The 20,514-nt window shown below is 41.1% G+C and overlaps 1 protein-coding gene across 5 annotated transcripts in view; it reads right to left on the reverse strand.

Moving 5' to 3' along the window:
- The window catches only part of TCEA1 (transcription elongation factor A1), a 56,202-nt gene extending 37,215 nt beyond the window's left edge, over positions 1 to 18,987 (reverse strand). For 2 of the 5 annotated variants that reach the window (XM_003823245.5, XM_063606757.1), the window contains exons 1-2: positions 18,554 to 18,987; positions 7,159 to 7,221 (exon numbers count right to left, since the gene is read on the reverse strand). In XM_003823245.5, coding sequence (XP_003823293.1) covers positions 7,159 to 7,221; positions 18,554 to 18,616 — 126 coding nt within the window. In that variant the 5' untranslated portion in view covers positions 18,617 to 18,987. The remainder of the gene's footprint in view (positions 1 to 7,158; positions 7,222 to 18,553) is intronic. The other 3 variants (XM_063606759.1, XM_034966096.4, XM_063606758.1) reach the window with 3 other exon arrangements.
- Between the last annotated feature and the right edge of the window lie 1,527 nt (positions 18,988 to 20,514).

The following is a 20,514-nucleotide window of genomic DNA, read 5'->3' on the forward strand; positions in this document are numbered from 1 at the left end:
ATTTTTGAAATCTCATGTTGATAGACCGGAAGACTTAAATGTTAAGACTGCAATACTAATCAAGTCGAACTACTGACTCAATGCAATGCCTATCAGAATCCCATCTGCCTTTAGTGTAGAAATTGATAAGCGTACCCTAAAGTCCATACAGAAATGCAAAGGACCCAAAACAGCCAAAACAATCTTGAAAAAGAAGAACAAAGTTGGAGCACTCACAATTCCCTATAGTAACCAAGATAGCATGGTACTGGCAAAAGGATGGACGTGCAGATCAATGGGATAAATTTAAGACTCCAGAAATAAACTCCTACATTTTTCATCAACTGATTTTAGATAAGGATATCAAGACAATTCATTGGAGAAAAGAGTATTCTTTTCAACAAATGGTGCTGGAACAACTAGATATCCACATGTAAAAGAATAAAGCTGAACCTCTTCCTTATACCACACATAAAAATTAACTCAATGTGAACAGGAGTAAAGCTTCATGACCTTGGATTAGGGAATGGTTTCTTGGATATGACACCTAAGGCGCAAGCAATCAAAGAAAAAATAGAATATATCAAAATTTAAAACTTTTGTGCTTCAATGAACATCATCGAGAAAGCAAAAAGATAATTCACAGAAAAAGAGACAATATTTGCAAACTCTATGTCTGATAAGCGACTTGTATCTGGAATATATAAAGAACTATCACAACTCGATTAAAAAAAAAGACAATCCAATTTAAAAATGGGCAAAGGATCTGGATAGACATTTCTCCGAATAAGATATAAAAATAACCAACAAGCACATGAAAAGATATTCAACATCCTTAGACATTATGGAAATAAAAATTAAAGCTACAGTGAAATACCACTACACCCACTACAATAGCTATAATCAAAAACAAACAACAACAAGTGTTTGCAAGGATGCAGAGAAACTGGACCCCTCGTTTACTGCTACTAGGGATATAAAATGGTACCGTGGCTAGAGAAGAGAGTCTGGCAGGTCCTCAAAATGTTAAACACACAGTTACCACATAAACCAGCAATACCATTCCCAGGTATCTACACAAGAACAACAAAAACATATGCTCACACAAACTTGTACATAAACACGCACAGCAGTGTGATACATAACAGCCAAAAAAGTCTAAACGCATCAACTGACAAATGGATAAACAACATGTGAAATATCCATGCAACTGAATATTATTCAGCCATAAAAAGGCCTGAAAATTCTGACATAAACTGCAACATGGATGAATCCTGAAAACATTAAGCTAAGTGACAGAAGCCAGACATCAAAGGTCAGATACTGTATGATTCCATTTATATGAAAACTCCAGAACAGGCAAACCTATAGAGACAGAAAGATTAGTGGTTGCCTAGGCTGGAAGGAGGAAGACCAGTTGGGGGGAACAGAGAATGACTTTTTGGGGTGATGAAAATGTTCTAAAGTTAATTGTGGTGATAGTACCAGAATATACTAAAAAACAATGAATCATACACTTTAAATGAATGAATTGTATGGTATGTGAATTATATCTCAATAATACTGTTTAAAAAAAAAAAAAGAAACATACAGCTACGTTTACTATCCTTTTAATAAGTTCCAAGACAGCAGGGACCTTGTCTTGTCTGCCACTATATTCAGCATGTGGAATAATATCTAGCACATAGCAGACACTTAATCATGATTGAATAAATTAATCTACTATATATAAAAACTTACAAAACTAGCCGAATCTATTACTAGCCCAAATATTTGTCTTCCTGTTTACTTCCCCACCTTCAACCCATACCCACCTTCTACTCTCTCACTCTGCTCAGTTTCCTGCACTCCTAATTGTAAACTCCCATGGACTCTTCAGATCTCATTTGATTTAATCAGTCTGTTATATCCCAACTCTGTTTTCCCTTTTTCCTAAGGGATCTAACCCACCTCTATGCTATTACTTCTCAAATATTTCCTAAACCTGTCCTTTCTCTTATATTCTAGAGCTGTTTACGTATATGGCTATTTAAAATTTGATAAAATTAAATGAAATTTAGAATTCCGTTCCTTAGTCATATTTCAAGTGCTCAATAGCCTCATGTAGTTAAGCACTACCATATCAGTCAACACTCACATCAGAAACATTTCCATCACTGCAAAGTCATACTTGACAGCACTGCTAGGGAGGACATACTCAACTACCTACCAGATACCTGCATATACTTGTTTCATAGGCATCTCAAAATCCAGTGTATCCAAATTATCCTTTATCTCTTCACCCCTCCATTTTTATTTTCTTCTCATCCCAAGCTCACCTTCATACTACCTTTCTTGAATATTCTTATATTGCTAAATGGCACCATCTACCCAGTCGCCATGGCAAAAATCTCAGTCATCCTAAATTCCTCCACTCCTTCACCTCCATCCAAACAACTACCAATCCTTATAGGCTGTCTTTCATTAACAAATTCCCCTTCTCTCCATTTATATTGCTATTATCTTAGTTTAAGCCCTCATCACTCCTCACCTGAATAACTTCATTAGTCAACAGGTCTTTCAGGCTCCAGCTTCCCATTTCCTCCAATGTGCAAATCTGGTCACATACTCCCCTGCCTAACACCTTTCAGTAGTAATGCTCTCAGCATCACATATGAAGCCCTGCGTGCCACACCACCTATGTCTTTAAAATCCTGTATGCAACTAGCTCTTCCCATGTCTTTAACCCCATATGCAACTAGCTCTCCTTTATTTTCACTTCTAAATGCCACACTGCTTCCACATACTGTTTTCTCTGCTGAAATATCTTTCCCTGTCTATCTGCTGAGGGAGAACCTAGTCATCTTTTGAGATGTGGTTTCAGCTTTATCACCTACATAACAGCATTCTGCACCTCCCAGATTATGTATTAGATTGACAAGTAAACTTCTTCATTCTTCTTCCTACCCTCCTTCTTTCCCCCAGATGAACACTGTATGGACTTTTCTTTGGGTACCTACATCTTTGTTTATATGTCAGTTTTCCTCTACTAGAACTTAAGTTCAATGAGGAGGGAAAGGCCTTATCTTATTCATCTTTATAAACCCAGCACAATTCTTAATCATAGTAAAAACTCTTAGCCGGGTGTGGTGATACACACCTGTAATCTCAGCTACTCAGGAGGCTGAGGCAGGAGAATCGCTTGAACCCAGGAGGTGGAGGTTGCAGTGAGCCGAGATCGTGCCATTGCACTCCAGCCTGGGCAACAAGAGTGAAACTCCATCTCAAAGAAAAAAAAAAAACCTCAAATGTTTGTTATATAAATACACAGGCTTTCCAAAGAAGGAAGCACAGGAAAAAATTAGAGATGGTCATAAATATTAACCCTATCCAACCTCCATACTCTCTCTAACTCTACACGTGCCTGTTAAATAAATAATGGGATTATTATGTTGTTTTCCCCACATAGGTCTGTCAGGATAAAGTTATGCCTTGGTAAGGAACTATCTCAAAGGAAAGTTTATTCTTAGAGTTGACTTGCAAGAGAAGTTGCTGATCATTAGACAGAAACCTGAACTCAGAAGGTAGGATGTCATGACTTACTTCCTTTCTCTTCCTTTCTCTTTCTGGGGTCTAGAGACAGAGGAGTTCCTTTTTGTTTTTTGATACAGAGTCTTGCTCTGTTGCCCAGGCTGGAGTGCAGTGGCGCAATCTCGACTCACTGCAACCTCCGCCTCCTGGGTTCAAGCGGTTCTCCTGCCTCAGCCTCCCGAGTAGCTGGGATTATTACAGGCACATGCCACCATGCCCAGCTAATTTTTTTGTATTTTTAGTAGAGATGGGGTTTCACCATGTGGGCCGGCTGGTCTCAAACTCCTGAGCTCAAGTGATCCACCCACCTCCAGCTTCCAAAGTGCTGGAATTACAGGCATGAGCCACCTGGTCGGCCTAGAGGAGGAGTTCTTAACCCTTTTTTTGCACCATGGATCCTTCTGGCAGTCTGGTGAAGCTTATGGACCCCTTCTCAGAATCCGTTAAAAATGGATTAAATAAAATACATAGGATTACGAAGCAAAACAATTATATAATATAAAATTACAAAATATTTTTAAATGTAAGATAGTAATGTTCATGCTCCCTAATTTGTGTGTGTGTATTTTTTTCTTTTTTATCAAGACAGAGTCTTGCTATGTTGCCCAGGCTGGTCTTGAACTGCTGGGCTCAAGCAATCCTCTAGCCTTGATCTCCCAAGGTGTTGGGATTACAGGCACGAGCCACTGTGCCAAGCCCTTCCTTATTAAAACATTAAGACCTAGCATAAGGTATAACAGCAACAATAATGAGCAATTTCAATACTTTTACAATATAAGTAAACTGAAGTTAAAACATTTGTGAATTATTTTAGTTTTAGTCATAAATACTGGTAATACAACTGTGGTTTAGTGTTTTCACAACTGAAAGAAATATTCAATTTCAGTTAGCCATTAATGAAAATAAATGTGACTTTTTTCTCAATCACGTTCACACACCCCCACCACCTTTCCCTAAATTCTGAATTAATATAATAGAAATATCAAAGAAAGCACTTGTGGATAATAAAAAACGTCAACCAGAAAATAACGATATTCATGTTATTGGCTATATTAAGTTTCCTTTTTAACACTTTGACTTTTATCAAAGTTTTATTTTTATATTTCATTCTTGATGGAACATTAAAATACACTCATGCCTGTAATCCCAGTACTTCAGGAGGCCAAGGATGGCGGATCACCCGAGGTCAGGAGTTTGAGACCAGCCTGGCCAACATGGTGAAACCCCGTCTCTACTAAAAATACAAAAATTAGCTGGGCATGGTGGCAGGCGCCCGTAATCCCAGCTACTGGGGAGGCTAAGGCAAGAGAATTGCTTGAATCCAGAAGGCTGAGGTCGCAGGTCGTATCATTGCACTCCATCCTGGGCCACAGAGTGAAACTGTGTCTCAAAAAAAAAAAAAAAAAAAAGCTTCTGCTGAACAGGAGAAAATATTTGCAAACTATTCATGTGAAAAGGGACTCATATTAACAATAAATAAGGAAGTCAAACAATTCAACAACGACAACAACAACAACAACCAGGAAACAAATAATCTCATTAAAAAGTAGGCAAAATGCTGGCTGCAGTGGCTCATGCCTGCAATCCCAGCACTTTGGGAGACCAAGGCTGGAGTTCAAGACCAGCCTGGGCAACAAAGGGAGAACCCCGTCTCTAAAAAAAAAAATTTTTTTCATTAGCCAAGCATGGTAGCATGCTCCTGTAGTCCCCAGTTACTTGGGGGTAAGGGATGGGAGGGGCTGAGGTGGGAGGATCACTTCAGCCCAGGAGGTGGAGGCTGCAGTCAGCCAATGATCATGCCATTGCACTACAACCTGGGCAACAGAGACCTTATCTTAAAAAAAAAAAAAAAAAAGTGGGTAAAGAACATGAATAGATATTTCTCAAAACAAGACATACGAGTGGTCAACAGGTATAAGAAAAAATGTTCAACATCACTAATCATTGGAGAAATGCAAATAAAAACCACCATGAGATACCATCTTCCTCCAGTCAGAATGGCTATTATTTTATTTTTATTTATTTATTTTTTATTTTTTTTTTTGAGACAGAGTCTCACTTTACGGCTTGGGATGAAGTGCAGTGGCGCAATCTCAGCTCACTGCAACCTCCACTTCCTGGGTTCAACTGATTCTCGTGCCTCAGCCTCCTAAATAGCTGGGACTACAGGTATGCACCACCACACCTGGCTAATTTTTGTATTTTTAGTAGTGACGGTGTTTTACCATGTTGGCCAGGCTGGTCTTGAACTCCTGGCCTCAGGTGATCCACCCGCCTCAGCCTCCCAAAGTGCTGGGATTACAGGCATGAGCACCTGGCCCAGAATGGCTACTATTAAAAAGACAAAAAAAAAAAAAACAGATGCTGGTGAAGGTGCAGAAAAAAGGGAACTCATACACTGTTAATGGGAATGTAAATTAGCACAGCCACTGTATAAAACAGTATGGAGATTTCTCAAGAACTAAAAATTAAAGTACCATATGATCCAGCAATCCCACTACCAAATATTTATCCAAAGGAAATCAGTTTAACAAAGGGGTATCTGCACCCCTCATGTTTACTGCAGCACTATTCACAATAGCCAAGATATGGAATCAACCTAAGTGCCCATCAATGAATAACTGGATAAAGAAAATTTAATGTATATACACAATGAAATACCATCAGTTATAAAAAAGAATGAAATCATCTATTTGCAGAAACACGGACGGAACTGAAGTTATGTTAACTGAAATAAGCCAGGCAGAGAAAGACAAATACCACGTTCTCACTCCTATGTGAGAGCTAAAACAGTGAGCCTCACAAAGATAGAAAGCAGAGTGATGGATACCAGAGACTGGGAAGGGTGCGTAAGTGAGGCAAGGGAATGAAGACAGGTTTGTTCATGGGTACGAATATACAGTTAGATAGAAGGAATAAGTTCTAAAGCTCCACAGCAGAGTAGGGTCACTATAGTTAACAAAACATTATATATTTCAAAATAGCAAGAAGAGAGGGCTTGAAATGCTCCCAACACAGAGAAATGATAAATACTGAAGGTGAGGGATACCCTAAATAACCTGACTTCATCATTATACATTCTATGCATGTAACCAAATATTACATATACCCCCTTAAACATCTATAAATATTATCAATAAAGAATAAGACTTCAGTAATCAATCTGTGTAATGTCTACTAGACATCAACTGTGTACATGCTTGACTGGTGCTAAAAAAAAAAAAAAAAAAAGGGAGAGGAGCGACACCTTGCCATCCTCACCCTGAAGCTAGCTTCATGCTGGCAGCAGCTATCAATAATAGATCAAGAAAGGGAAATCTTAGGAGACCAAATCAGGGCCAAGAATCCAACTTCCTCTCACAGTGAGATTTCACTGCTACTGCCAACTTTAGAGATTCAGGTTTTATTCTCCTTAAGAAAGGCGACATTGCTCTATAATGGCAACTTAGTAGATTATTGATTTATATTGCCATCTTTAAAAAAAAAATAGCAGTCAGTAATGGTTTACACCATTATCAAGACAGTACAAAAACATATTGGTACTGAAGATGTTTTGGTATTTTATGACGACTACCTATTAAAAAAACTTTGATGCATAAAAGCACATACCTGCAGTAATTCCAGGGTCATAGGAATATTCTTAAGCTCCTTTAGCAAATCCAATGCTCCAGCCTATAAAATAAAATAATTTCATATTGAATTCCCAAGATGGTAAAACAGGGACTAGCCAGAAATAAGGTTCATGGGAGAATCACAGAAAACACCTAGAGAGGAATAAAATCAGATAAGGAGCAACAACACCACCTATAGCTTACACCCAAATATTACAATTTGATATTAATTTAATCATCATATTTCATCTAATCGAATATATTCACATTCTATTTCATTTAGTCTAATGTTTACTTAATGTACTATATCTGGATAAATCATTTCTTTGTATACCATCAATAAAGAAAAAACAATTAAGCTATGATACAGTGTTTTATTATAACTTTTTTTTTTTTTTTAAGACAGAGTCTCACTCTGTTGCCCAGGTTGGAGTGCAGTGGTGTGATCTCGGCTCACTGCAACCTTTGCCTCCCCTCCTGGGTTCAAGCGATTCTCCTGCCTCAGCCTCCTGAGTAGGTGAGATTACAGGCACACACCACCACGCTGGGCTAATTTTTGTATTTTTAGTAGAGATGGGGGCCAAGCTGGTCTCAAACTTCTGATCTCAGGTAATCTGCCTGCCTTGGCCTCCCAAAGTGCTGGGATTACAGGCGTGAGCCACCATGCCTGGCATTATAACTTATTTCTACTTTTGCTTATTGAAAGAATTATTTTAGAGTTGAAGTTTTTACCACGTCACCTTTTACATATGTAAAAACATACATATAAGTAAAACAAAATTGGCTGTTACTAAAAGTACTTCACATTCAGAACTTTTTGACTCAGATTCAACAGTATCTGTTTTTACCCCACAAAGAGCTGTTTAAGAACACAAGTTACAAAGCATTTCATAGAAGAATCCACAAAAAAGCTACTGCCGTGAGCTCTCGGGCTGGCTTTGTAGTAGTGTGCACAGCTGCTTTTCACCTCCAATGCTCTTCACAGTCATTTGGTTCCTCAGGATTCAAAGAGAGAAAGAAATCCTCTCTCAGATTTCCTTCCAAGCCAATGACACTCATTCCACAAGTTCTGATGCTAGGTTTAGCATTCAGCCTGTGAAAGAACATTACAATGGCCATCTGGCCAATGATATGTGTACCTATCCTGCTTTCTAAAATGTTTAAGTATGAAAACAGGCACCCTACAAATCAATGAAATACACGCTATCCCCCCCAAAAAACAGAAAGAACTACAGCACGTCCCTCATTCAACACGCCAAAGGAAAAAGCGAGCAAAGACTCTCATAGTATCACTTTATTTCTTAGATATAAAATCAAGCAAAGGCTTCTAGTCATGTAATTTTTCATTTAAAGGTGACAGACATTAGGCTTGGCCTTCCAGAATAAAACCATTAGCTTTTATTCTGGTAACAAGGAGTTACATCATTTCAATTCAACCCAATACCTCATAAATAAAAATTTAAGTTCAACAGAAATTATGACACGTTATTATAAGTAATGTTTAATTATTTGCTGTTTAAAGATCTCTCCTAATCTTAAAATTCTATAAATTCTTCCTATTTAGTCATCTAGAAACAGTAAAACATTAAAGTTGTTGGAAAAGAAATCTAACACTGACTTAAAACGTATTATTAAACAAGCATTTCTACAGGTATGACATTGTTGTGAGTAAATGAAGTCTTCAATCCCTTATCTGCAAATTTCCAGACCAAAAACCTTTGAAAAGCAAAAGATTTCTAGATTTCTCATAGGTAAACTCATTTGGCAGCTAAACCTAACCACAACACATGTAAAGCTATTTGTGCTCTATTTATGCCACGTAATGTGACTATTACAACTGACTATAGAAATGTTAAGGCCGGGCGCAGTGGCTCACACCAGTAATCCCAACACTTTGGGAGGCCGAGGTGGATGGATCACGAGGTCAGGAGTTCAAGACCAGCCTAACCAAGATAGTGAAACCCTGTCTCTACTAAAAATACAAAAATTAGCTGGGCGTGGTGGCGGGTGCCTGTAATCCCAGCTACTCAGGAGACTGAGGCAGAGAACTGCTTGAACCCAGGAAGTGGAGGTTGCAGTGAGCCGAGATCGCGCCACTGCACTCCAGCCTGGGCGACAGAGCGAGACTCCGTCTCGAAAAAACAAAAAACAAAACAAAAAAAAAAGAAATGTTAATGTCTGGTTGCTGAAGTGCCCAAATCCTGCTGGGGGTATTATGTAATATATGATGTATATACCAAATTATCTTTATCAAATCTGAAAAATCTCGAATTACCAAATATATCAGACCCTAAGGGTTTTGATTAACAAACTCTAGAAGTCTGGACAACACAGCATGACCCCCTCTCTACAAAAAATAAAAACAAAAAATTAGCTGGCCATAGTGCCTGTAGTCCTAGCTACTCCAGAAGCTGAGGCGGGAGGACTGCTCGAGCCCAGAAGCTTGAGATTACATGAACCATGATCGTGCCACGGCAGTCTAGCCTGTGTGGACAGAGTGAGACTCCATTTCTAAAATAAAAATTAAAAAACGACGACAACAAAATAAAAAAAAAAAAAAAAAAAGATTGTGGGCCTGTATTCTCCATTTACCATTGACATTTTTCTTCTATCCACATTTCCAGGATTTCTGATCCACTTCTGACCAAGAATCTCTTAATAAGGGTAAAGAATCACACTTCTAGAAGTTCCTTAAAAAGCAGGGTTTCCTAAGTATTAAGTTGATTCCTCCAACATATCAGCAATGAGACATACGGTTTAAATTGTTTTCCAAGTAGAGGCACTATATTTGCATTAATTTTGTTACTTTCCTTTTCTGCTCAGCTCTCTGGTGAGGCCATGGTTGGAATAAAAAGCTAAAAGTAACACTCACGGAATAAAACTATGACCTTTCTGAAAACTGCACTGTGTTCCAACTAATTCAAATAAATATTTCACTGAAGGGTCTTTAAGAAATAACTATGGGCTGGGCACGGTGGCTTACGCATGTGGCTCACGCCTGTAATCCTAGCACTCTGGGAGACCGAGGTGGGAGGATCAACCTGAGCTCAGGAGTTCGAGACCAGCCTGGCCAACATGGTGAAACTCCATCTCTACTAAAAATACAAAAATTAGCCAGGCGTGGTGGTGGGCACCTGTAATCCCACAGCTACTCAGGAGGCTGAGGCAGGAGAATCACTTGAACCCAGGAGGCGGAGGTTGCAGTGAGCCGCGAGATCGTGCCACTGCACTCCAACCTGGACGACAGAGCAAAACTCCATCTCAAAAAAAAAAAACAGACAAACAAAAAGAAATAACTATGATGATCTGAATGAGTGAAATGCAAAACAGATAATCATACATTAATTCGGTGATGACAAACTTTGAGTGCTGCTATGTGCTTGGCATTGTTAAATACTTCACATAGATTTAATTCCACCTTCACCATAAACCCTATAGAAGCAGGTATTATCTCCATTTTACAGATGAGGAAATATGTCAAGAAACTTGCACAAGGTCCTATGATTACTAACTAGAAAAGGTAAGATCTACTCCAGTAATGTCAAATGTACCAAGCTCTACTGTACTGGGGATACAGCAGTGAGCAAGACTGAAACCCTTTCTGACATCAGGGAATTTTAAAACAAACAGAAATCTTTAATCATCTATTTCAAACCCTTAACTACACACACAAAAAAGAAACTTAAACCCAGAAAAGAAAAGTGACTTGCCCAAGGTCATACTGACGGGTAGTAAGGTCATGAACTAGTCGCCTGACCCTTATACTGCTGCCCTTTCCCCAGCAGTGCACCAGTGGCAGCACTCCTTTGTGAACTCAGATGACTAGTATCACCAAACAAGAAGCTGCATTTTAGCCTTCCCCAAGCATCACCTAGCTCTAAATGTCAAGCCTAGGCCAGGCACAATGGCTCAGCCTGTAATCCCAGCACTCTGGGAGGCCTAAGGCAGGAGGATCACTTGAGCCCAGGGGTTCGAGACCAGCCTGGATAACAGAATGACATCCCACCTCTATTTAAAAAAAAAACAAAAACAAAAAAAGAAAAGAAAAGAATACATGTCCAAGTCTATGAGATTGTAGCATCTCCTATAGATGATGCAAGAGAAAGAAAGACTCGTCTTTAATTTCCAGAGCCAAATTTAGTTCACACTACTGGCTGAAAGATAAACTACAGCTATCACACTATTTTATTACATTGTTGGTGCTCCTATCTGGTAACAGAAAACAAGTGATTTTCTAAACCATGATACTTGTACTATGTGTTCAGTATACTCAAGACCATGTAGGATACGAACATCCCTCTCCTCAAGGAGATGTAAAAAGGAGGGAGTAATAGGGATTTATAGTTAAGAATATGGTGTACATATATGACAGATTTAGATTCAAATCCATGCTCTGACATTTGCTAACTATAAGATCTGGGTAATGTTATTTGTCCTTTTCAAGCTTCAGCTTCTTTATACGTAGGTGAGCATAACACACCAACCTTGAGGAGTAGTTAAAACAGCCAAATGAGGCAACATTACACAGATAAAGTATCAAAATAGAGGGTCTGACACATAGCATGGTTGATGAGGAGTACAAAAATATACAAATAATTACTTATTTCTACCATAACAATAATCTCCAGGGGCCATAAGCCAGCATTTTCAGTGATCATATTTAAGCTCAATCAAGTAAAACAGTTACTTCTTCTATAATAATGTCTTCTTCATAGGCATTATTATAAGATTTCAAGGTTAAAGAATTAAGATATTATCCTTTTTTTTTTTTTTTTTTTGAGACAGTCTCACTGTGTCACCCAGGCTGGAGTGCAGTGGTGTGATCTCAGTTCGCTGCAACCTCTACCTCCTGGGTTCAAGCGATTATCCTGCCTCAGCCTCCCAAGCAGCTGGGACTACAGGCGCCCACCACCACGCCCAACTAATTTTTGTATTTTCAGTAGAGATGGGGTTTCACTATGTTAGCCAGGCTGGTCTTGAACTCCTGACCTCGTGATCTGCCCACCTCAGCCTCCCAAAGTGCTGGGATTACAGGTGTGACCCACCATGCCTGGCCCATTATCTATTTTCTTAAACAATGAATTATAGATATTTGAGTTGTAGCTCAATAACATCACTATAAAGCTAGGACTTATGATATTACTATGTCATCTCAAATTTGCAGTTAAACTACACCAAAAGCACCAGCAACAAAAGAAAAATATATATAAATTCATCTTCATCAAAATTAGAATATTTTATACTTCAAAGGCCACAACCAAGAGCAGACAGACAACCCACAGAATGGGAGACAGTATCAGCATATCTAACAAGGTTCTAGTATTCAGAATATAAAGAACTCTTACAACTCAATAATAAAAACACAACCCAATTTAAAAATGGACTAATCCAATTTGTACTCCAGCCTGGGCAACATAGCCAGACCCTGACTCTTTTCTAAAAAATGGGCAAAGGATCTGAATAGACATTTATTTCTCCAGAGAAGATATGCAAATGGCCACAAAGCAATGAAAAGATGCTGAACATTGTTAATCACAAGGGACATGCAAATCAAACCCATAATGAAATACCACTTTACACCCACTAGGAAGGCTATAATCAAGACAAATGATATTGGTGAAACTGGAATCCTCATACACTGCTAGTTGGAATGTAAAATGGTGCAGCCACATTGGAAAGGTCTGGCAGTTCCTCAAAAGGTTAAACATAGTTACTGTATGACCCAGTAATTATTCACCCAACAGAAATGAAAACATATGTCGCCGGGCGCGGTGGCTCACACCTGGAATCCCAGCACTTTAGGAGGCCGAGGCGGGCAGATCACGAAGTCAGGAGATCGAGACCATCCTGGCTAATACGGTGAAACCCAGTCTCTACTAAAAATACAATACCCGGGCGTGGTGCTGGGTGCCTGTAGCCCCAGCTACTCGGGAGGCTGAGGCAGGAGGATGGTGGGAACCCGGGAGGTGGAGCTTACAGTGAGCCAAGATCACGCCACTGCACTCCAGCCTGGGTGACAGAGCGAGACACTTGTACAGGAATGTTTTTAACAGTATTATTCACAACAGCCAAAAAGCTGAAACAGCCCAAATGTCCACCAAATGATGAATGAATAAGCAAATCGTGGTTGGGTGCAGTGGCTCACATCTGTACTCCCAGCACTTTGGGAGGCTGAAGCGGGTAGATCACCTGAGATCAGGAGTTCTAGACCAGCCTGGCTGACATGGTGAAACCCTGTCTCTACTAAAAATACAAAAATCAGGCCAGGCGGTGTGGCTCACGCGTGGAAATCCCAGCACTTTGGGAGGCCAAGACAGGCGGATTATGAGGTCAGGAGTTTGAGACCGGCCTGGCCAATATGGTGAAACCCCATCTCTACTAAAAATACAAAAATTAGCCAGGCGTGGTGGTGCGCGCCTATAGTCCCAGCTACTCGGGAGGCTGAGACAGGAGAACTGCTTGAACCTCGGAGGCAGAGGTTGCAGTGAGCCGAGATCGCGCCACTGCACTCCAGTCTGAGCGACAGAGCAAGATGAGACTCCGTCTCAAAAAAAAAAAAAAAAGACTATACTAAGCAAAAGAGGCCAGTTACAAAAGACCACATACTGTATAATTTCACTGACAGAAAATTTCCAGATTTGGCAAACACACAGACAGAAAGTATATTAGTGGCTGTCAGAGGCGTGTGAGAAATTGGTGGGGGCAAATGAGGGCTGAATGAGGAGTGACTGCTTAATAGGTACAGGGTTTCTTTTTGGAGTGATGAAAATGTTCTAAAATTATACAGTAGTAATAGTTGCACAAACCTGTAAATACACTAAAAGCCACCGAATTAACAGTTGACCCTCAAATAACATGGGTTTAAACTGCACAGATTCACCTGAGAATTTTCTTTCACCTCTGCAACCCTAGATGACAAAACCAACTCTTCCTTTCTCCTCAGCTTATTCAATGTGAAGACAAGGAGGATGAAGACCTTTATGACGACCCATTTCCACTTCATGAACAGTAAACATATTCTCTCCTTTATTTCTTTTCTTTTCTTTTTTGAGACATTGTCTTGCTCTGTCACCCGGGCTAAGTGCCTATAATCCCAACATTTTGGGAGGCCAAGGCAGGCAGATCACTTGAGTTCAGGAGTTCTAGATCAGCCTGGGCAATATGGTGAAACCCCATCTCTATAAAAAATACCCAAAAAAGGCTGGGCTCAGTGGCTCACGTCTGTAATCCCAGCAATTTGGGAGGCCGAGGCAGGTGAATCACTTGAGGTCAGGATGTGGAGACCAGCCTGAGAAAAATGGTAAAATCCCATCTCTACTAAAAATACAAAATTAGTTGGGTGTGGTGGCATGCACTTGTAGTCCCAGCTACTCGGGAAGCTGAGGTGGGAGAGGTGCTTAAACCCAGGAGGCGGAGGTTGCAGTGAGCCAAGATCATGCCACCACACTCCAGCCTGAGTGACATGACTGCATGAGTTATACTACTACAAAAGTTATACTACTTGACTGCATGCAGGTAGGGAGGGGGGATAGTGTGAGCACCACAACCCTTGCATTGTTCAAGAGTCAACTACACTTTAAGAATGAATTTAATTCTATTTCTCAATAAAGCTGTTATTAAAAATTGTATAGTCATTCTAAATTTTGAATTATGCTAATTAATCTAACTCTGATATAGATATCAAAGTTTTGTTGCAGTTGTTATTTTAACTGAGGTACTTGGAAATGTAAATCAATATTTCAGGTATCCCAGCTCCTACGAAATTCTAACATCTAATTTCAATTTCTCTCCCTGCAATTTAATTCCACTCAACCTTGAGCCTTCAATGAAATAAATAAATAAACCTCAGCACTACCCACAAAATCTCTCCATGAACTTCAAAACTTTATGTCCTTGCCTCACTCCTCCTTCTATAATCTAAATGAATCCTTTACAAAGAAAGGCAACCTCAGATTGTTTTTTAGGCCTTATTACATCCTTTAGGCCCACAATCCTACACTAGAAGCATTTTATATTCACTTAATCCTTACTAAATTATCTCCAGTTTACCATGACGAAAAACATTTTAGTGATGACAAAGAACTTGCCTAAAATCACACAGCTAAAGTTCAGAAAAGTTCAGAAAAGCCAGGATTTGAACCCACATTAGCAGTCAGACTTGGTTACTGACATCGAATCAAAGTGACAAGAAAAAAGCTTAAGCAGAAAACAGCTAATACCTAAAAATTTCGAACTACTTTCTGTGGTTCACTGTGGCTTGGTCATGTGCACTTGAGATCAAGTACACATGTGGGACAACATCTTGGGTAGAACTAGGGTCAGGATATTGATCTAGGTAACTAGGGAAACACACCTGCCCCAAAACAGCAAGTTCATACTCTTACTTCCTGATTTTGTATTCACTTAATTGTATCCATGCATGGTTCAAGAGCAGATGCAAGGGTCTTCTAGAGAGACACTGTAGCTTAAGAGAGGAGTACTAGCTTCCGAGCAAAACAGATTTAGATTCACATCTTCACTTGGCCATTCACTAGCTATTTGGCTTAAGACTATTCTAAATACTTAGCATCCTCATTTTCAGAATGAGGATAATACTCATCTTGCAAAGTTGCCTGAGGAATAAATGGGATAAGGTGGGTAAGTATTTAGCAGAATACCTGGCTCAGAGTAATAGCTCAATAAATGGTAAGCTGTTTTTAGTTAAGTGTGACACCTATGGTTTTAGTAAAACAAAATTATTCAGGTAAAGCAGCAGTATGTTAAAATATTTTTTTAAATGATATCTAAATTTGCACTTAAATTTGTCAATTCTGATGACAACTATTACTCTTCAAAGTTAACTTTTTCAGGCTGGGCGCAGTTTGCACCACTGCACTCCAGCCTGGGTAACAGAGTGACACTGTCTCAAAAAAAAAAAAAAGTTAACTTTTTCATAATATAAAACATTAAAAAAGCTGAGAGAAAAATCTGAAAACTACAGAAAAAAAGAGAAACACATATACCATAATTCTACAACCCCTAAAACACATTTTGTTGAATTACTGAACACTTAAAAAGCCATCTGTAGGCTGATGATGCAGTTGGGGAAAAGAGGAGTGTCATTCTGACCATTTCTCTTTCTCTGTATTTCATCAGCCTGTTTGAATTTCCAGAGGACAGGCAGGGAAAATGCTGGGGAAAACAAAAGTACAAGAGCCAGTCAGTTTTACCTTTCTTTTTGGGAGGCAAGTTTTCATACTGGAAAAGTTTTGAACTACCTGAAAACTTAGATTTGAGAAGAAAACTTAGATTTGAGGATTATTTGTGGAGTTTATTCTCATTCTCTTCCAGACTCATTACAAAAGATCTGAAAATTTGTTGACGATTTGAGAACTGCAGATAAATATGAACTTATCTTCTCCACACCTGCCCACTAAAAAATTACTTAGAAACATTATTACAAGGAAAGAAACAAAATCAAGCAAACATCTAATGCATTAGATGATTAAAGGATACATATTACAGCCTAAGTTGGAGAGAACATTACCCAACAATGGCTTTTTTTCCCTGGGAGCTTCTACTGTGCAAGTCTGGGGATCTCCAGACCAGAGAAAAATTGTCCAGTTTAAACAAAATAACGAAAATGTTCCAATAACCAGATAACCTATCAAATAACCAGAATTTGAAGTGGGAAATGAAGGGCCATATCAATGGGGAGGAAAAATGGCACTGGTAATATCTAGAACAGAAAATAAACAGGAAATACTTTAAAAGGCCAAAATTTGCAAATACAGATTAACAGGGTATGAAATGAAATACGAGGCAATGCACCTGTTAAAGGAAAAAGGGGAACAGAGGATGTTTGAAGTCTTACGTATTTAGTGTTAACATTAATTCCTGATCTAGCTGTCATGTGGAAAGCATGCTGTCCAGAAGAAAACCTGGGTCCTGGCTTATTCCAAACTACACAGTACTTAATTTAAGTAGTAGTACTTAATCTCTCTCAGTGTCTTAATCTGTAAAATGGATACCCTTTATGTACTCACAGCTCTGTGTGAGTCACAAAAGAATTTTGAACAGATGCTTTTTAACTCCAAAGTGCTGTACAAATCAGAGCATCCCTTTTCTCTTCACATTAGTTTGACATGGAATTTACTTCATAGATGGAAGAAAAATTATTTCAGGTACACTGATGATGAAAATGTGCCGAACGTGGTTAAACAAATTTAGGTGAGGACAATTATATAAGTTTACCTGAAAGGCCAGGCGCGGTGGCCTCACGCCTGTAATCCCAGCACTTTGGGAGGCCGAGGTGGGCGGATCACCTGAGGTCAGGAGTTCGAGACCAGCCTGGTTAAGATGGTGAAACCCCGTTTCTACTAAAAATACAAAAAAATAGCCAGGCGTGGTGGCGCACGTCTGTAATCCCAGCTACTCGGGAGGCTGAGGCAGGAGAATCACTTGAACCCGAGAGGCGGAGATTGCAGTGAGCCGAGATCAAGCCATTGCACTCCAGCTTGTGCAACAAGAGTTAAACTCCGTCTCGAAAAAATATGTTTAGCTGAGAACAGATGAGTCTGAAGCAAGGGACTGAAAGTGCCACACAAATGGGCAAGCTGTAGAAACTGGTCGTATGAGGACTTCTTACAAACCACAAAAGCATATGCTTACATAAATATTCATCAATAACAAGAAAATGCCACCAGTATTAACTGTAAACCACTTAGAAAATACCCAACAATATAATTTGTCCAAATCCCTCTACCAGCATTCCGGTGAGTGTGCATGCTTTAGTCCTAATTCTTCTGTACATTACGACAGGACAAAACCCGCTTTTTATAAAACGTTTAGCAACTCGCCAAGAAACTGGCACACTTTACCTTTTTAATCGCTAAGCAAACATGTAGCACAGTTGAGATAACCAGGCGGACGTTCAGCCCTCTTCAAAAATAAGACACAGAAGTTTTACATTTTACCAGCCCGATATCTAATACCGATCACAAGCCTCTATTTGATGCTCTTTCTAGATGTTGGCCACGGATCACGGAAGACTCCATTCTTTCAAGTTCTGAGGACTTTCTACGCTTCAATTCCTAAGCTAAATTGCCAAGGCTTTACTAGCACGAAAGTTTAAAGTCAACGGAGAGCGTGCCCTAATCCCTAAATCGATTAGGTTTATTACGCGGCACCAGCGAGCAGGGACTGGAAATACAAGAGCGAGCGCGTCCTAACGCGGGTGGCCGCGGGACCCGACGCCCCGGGCCCGGACACCCTCCCCGGGGACGCGGGCGCGGCGGGCCCGGCTCCCAGACGGGAGGCTGCAAGGGGAGGGGAGGGAGAAGGGGGGGGGCGGCCCCCTCGGGCCGGACCGCGGCCCGGCCTCCCCCCCGGCCCGCGCCGCTCGCCGCGCTCACCGCGTTCTTCTTCTGCACCATCTTGTCCATCTTCTTGGCAAAGCGGACCACTTCGTCCTCCATGGCTCCGGCAGGTCTTCTCCGCGCCCACCCCGCTGGCAAGGGGAAGTGGGCGAAGCTGGAGCGGAAGACACAGCAGGAGAGACCCCCGGCGCGCGGCAACCCCCACCACCGCAGGCCCGGGCCTAGGCCCCCTTCCTCACGAACTAAGCCCGCGGCGGCGGCGGCGGCTCCGGCTCCGCCTCCGGCTCCTCCTCCCCAGGCAGCGACAATCGAACACCGCGCGCGACGTGCAGGCGCTACCAATTGACTGCAGATCGCTGGTGAGGGGCGAGCCCATGTTCCCGCCAGGCGGGCGTCGGGCTAGTGGGCAGGCGTGGCTTCCGGCTAGAGGGTCGTGGAAGGCGTCCGGTTTTGCTGCGCGTTCACCTCCGGTCCCGCCCCCTCACGGGGCGGGTTTTCGGCCCCCTGTTGCATCGGGACATCCCGGAGTTTTAGAACTCGCGGAGGCCCAAGTATCTCGAAACGGGGGCAGATACCGAGCATGGAACTTTGGCAGGTTTTAAAGTCTGTGGGAAGCCAAGCACTTTCTCCATAGGAGACTGCTACGGGGAAAAATGGAACCCGCGTCCTCTAAATTAGGTTACGGAGTTACTCGTTTTAAGAGTTCCTTTTTTTTTGAGACGGAGCCTCGCTCTGTCGCCAGGCTGGAGTACAGTGGCGCGATCTCGGCTCACTGCAACCTCCTCCCCCCGGGTTCAAGCGATTCTCCTGCTTTAGCTTCCCGAGTAGCTGGGACTACAGGCGCCCGCCACCACGCCCTGCTAATTTTTTGTATTTTTAGTAGAGACAGGGTTTCACCATGTTGGCCAGGATGGTTTTGATCTCTTGACCTAGTGATCTGCCCGCCTCGGCCTCCCAAAGTGCTGGGATTACAGACCTGAGCCACTGCACCCGGCTAAGCGTTCCTTTTTAAAAAAAAAAAATCGGCCGGGCGCGGTGGCTCATGCCTGTAATCCCAGCACTTTGGGAGGCCGAGGCGGGCGGATCACCTGAGGTGAGGAGTTCGAGACCAGCCTGACCAACATGGAGAAACATCGTCACTACTAAAAATACAAAAATTTTGTAGCCTCCCACTCGGGAGGCTGAGGCAGGAGAATCGCTTGAACCCGGGAGGCGGAAGTTGCGGTGAGCCGAGACTGCCATTGCACTCTAGCCTGGGCGACAAGAGCGAAACTCCGTCTCAAAAAAAATAAAAAATAAATAAAGGTGAAATCGTGAGCTCCTGGAGTACTAAGAACCAGTCTTGGGCATGGCATTTTGAATAGTTGAAGAACAGTTGACGGAAACCTTCTGGTCAGAAATTACACAAGGCATCCCACCAGCTTCTGAGGATCAGAGAGGAAGGTGACTTAAGTTGTGACAGGGTTCATAGTGGAGAATGCAGGCTCCTCCAAAAAGTCTTTCCCAACTTAAACCCTTCACTACCAACTCATGCTATTTGCAGGTATAACTCCCACACCACGTAACTATCATTCATCAAAATACACCGCCTAATAATGTTCTTTCTATACTGAGATGACAGATTTTTCCTGGTTATGACTCACTCATTTGGGGGAGAAGTATTGGGATCGTTTCCCTATTTTGTTTCATTTTTAAATTATCTTTTTATTATTGATTTCCAGCTTAAATTGTAGTATTTGTTGAGATTTATTTTGTCAATTTTTTTTTTTTTTTTTTTTTTTTTGAGACGGAGTTTTGCTCTTATTGACCAGGCTGGAGTGCAGTGGTGCCATCTCGGCTGGCTCACTGCAACCTCCACCTCCCGGGTTCAAGCGATTTTCCTGCCTCAGTCTCCTGAGTAGCTGGGACTACAGGCGCCCACCAGCACACCCGGCTAATTTTTTGTATTTTTAGTAGAGACGAAGTTTCTCCATGTTGGCCAGGCCGATCTCGAACTC

The sequence above is a fragment of the Pan paniscus genome, chromosome 7 (assembly GCF_029289425.2).
Source record: "Pan paniscus chromosome 7, NHGRI_mPanPan1-v2.0_pri, whole genome shotgun sequence".
In the NCBI taxonomy this organism is placed as follows: Eukaryota; Metazoa; Chordata; class Mammalia; order Primates; family Hominidae; genus Pan; species Pan paniscus.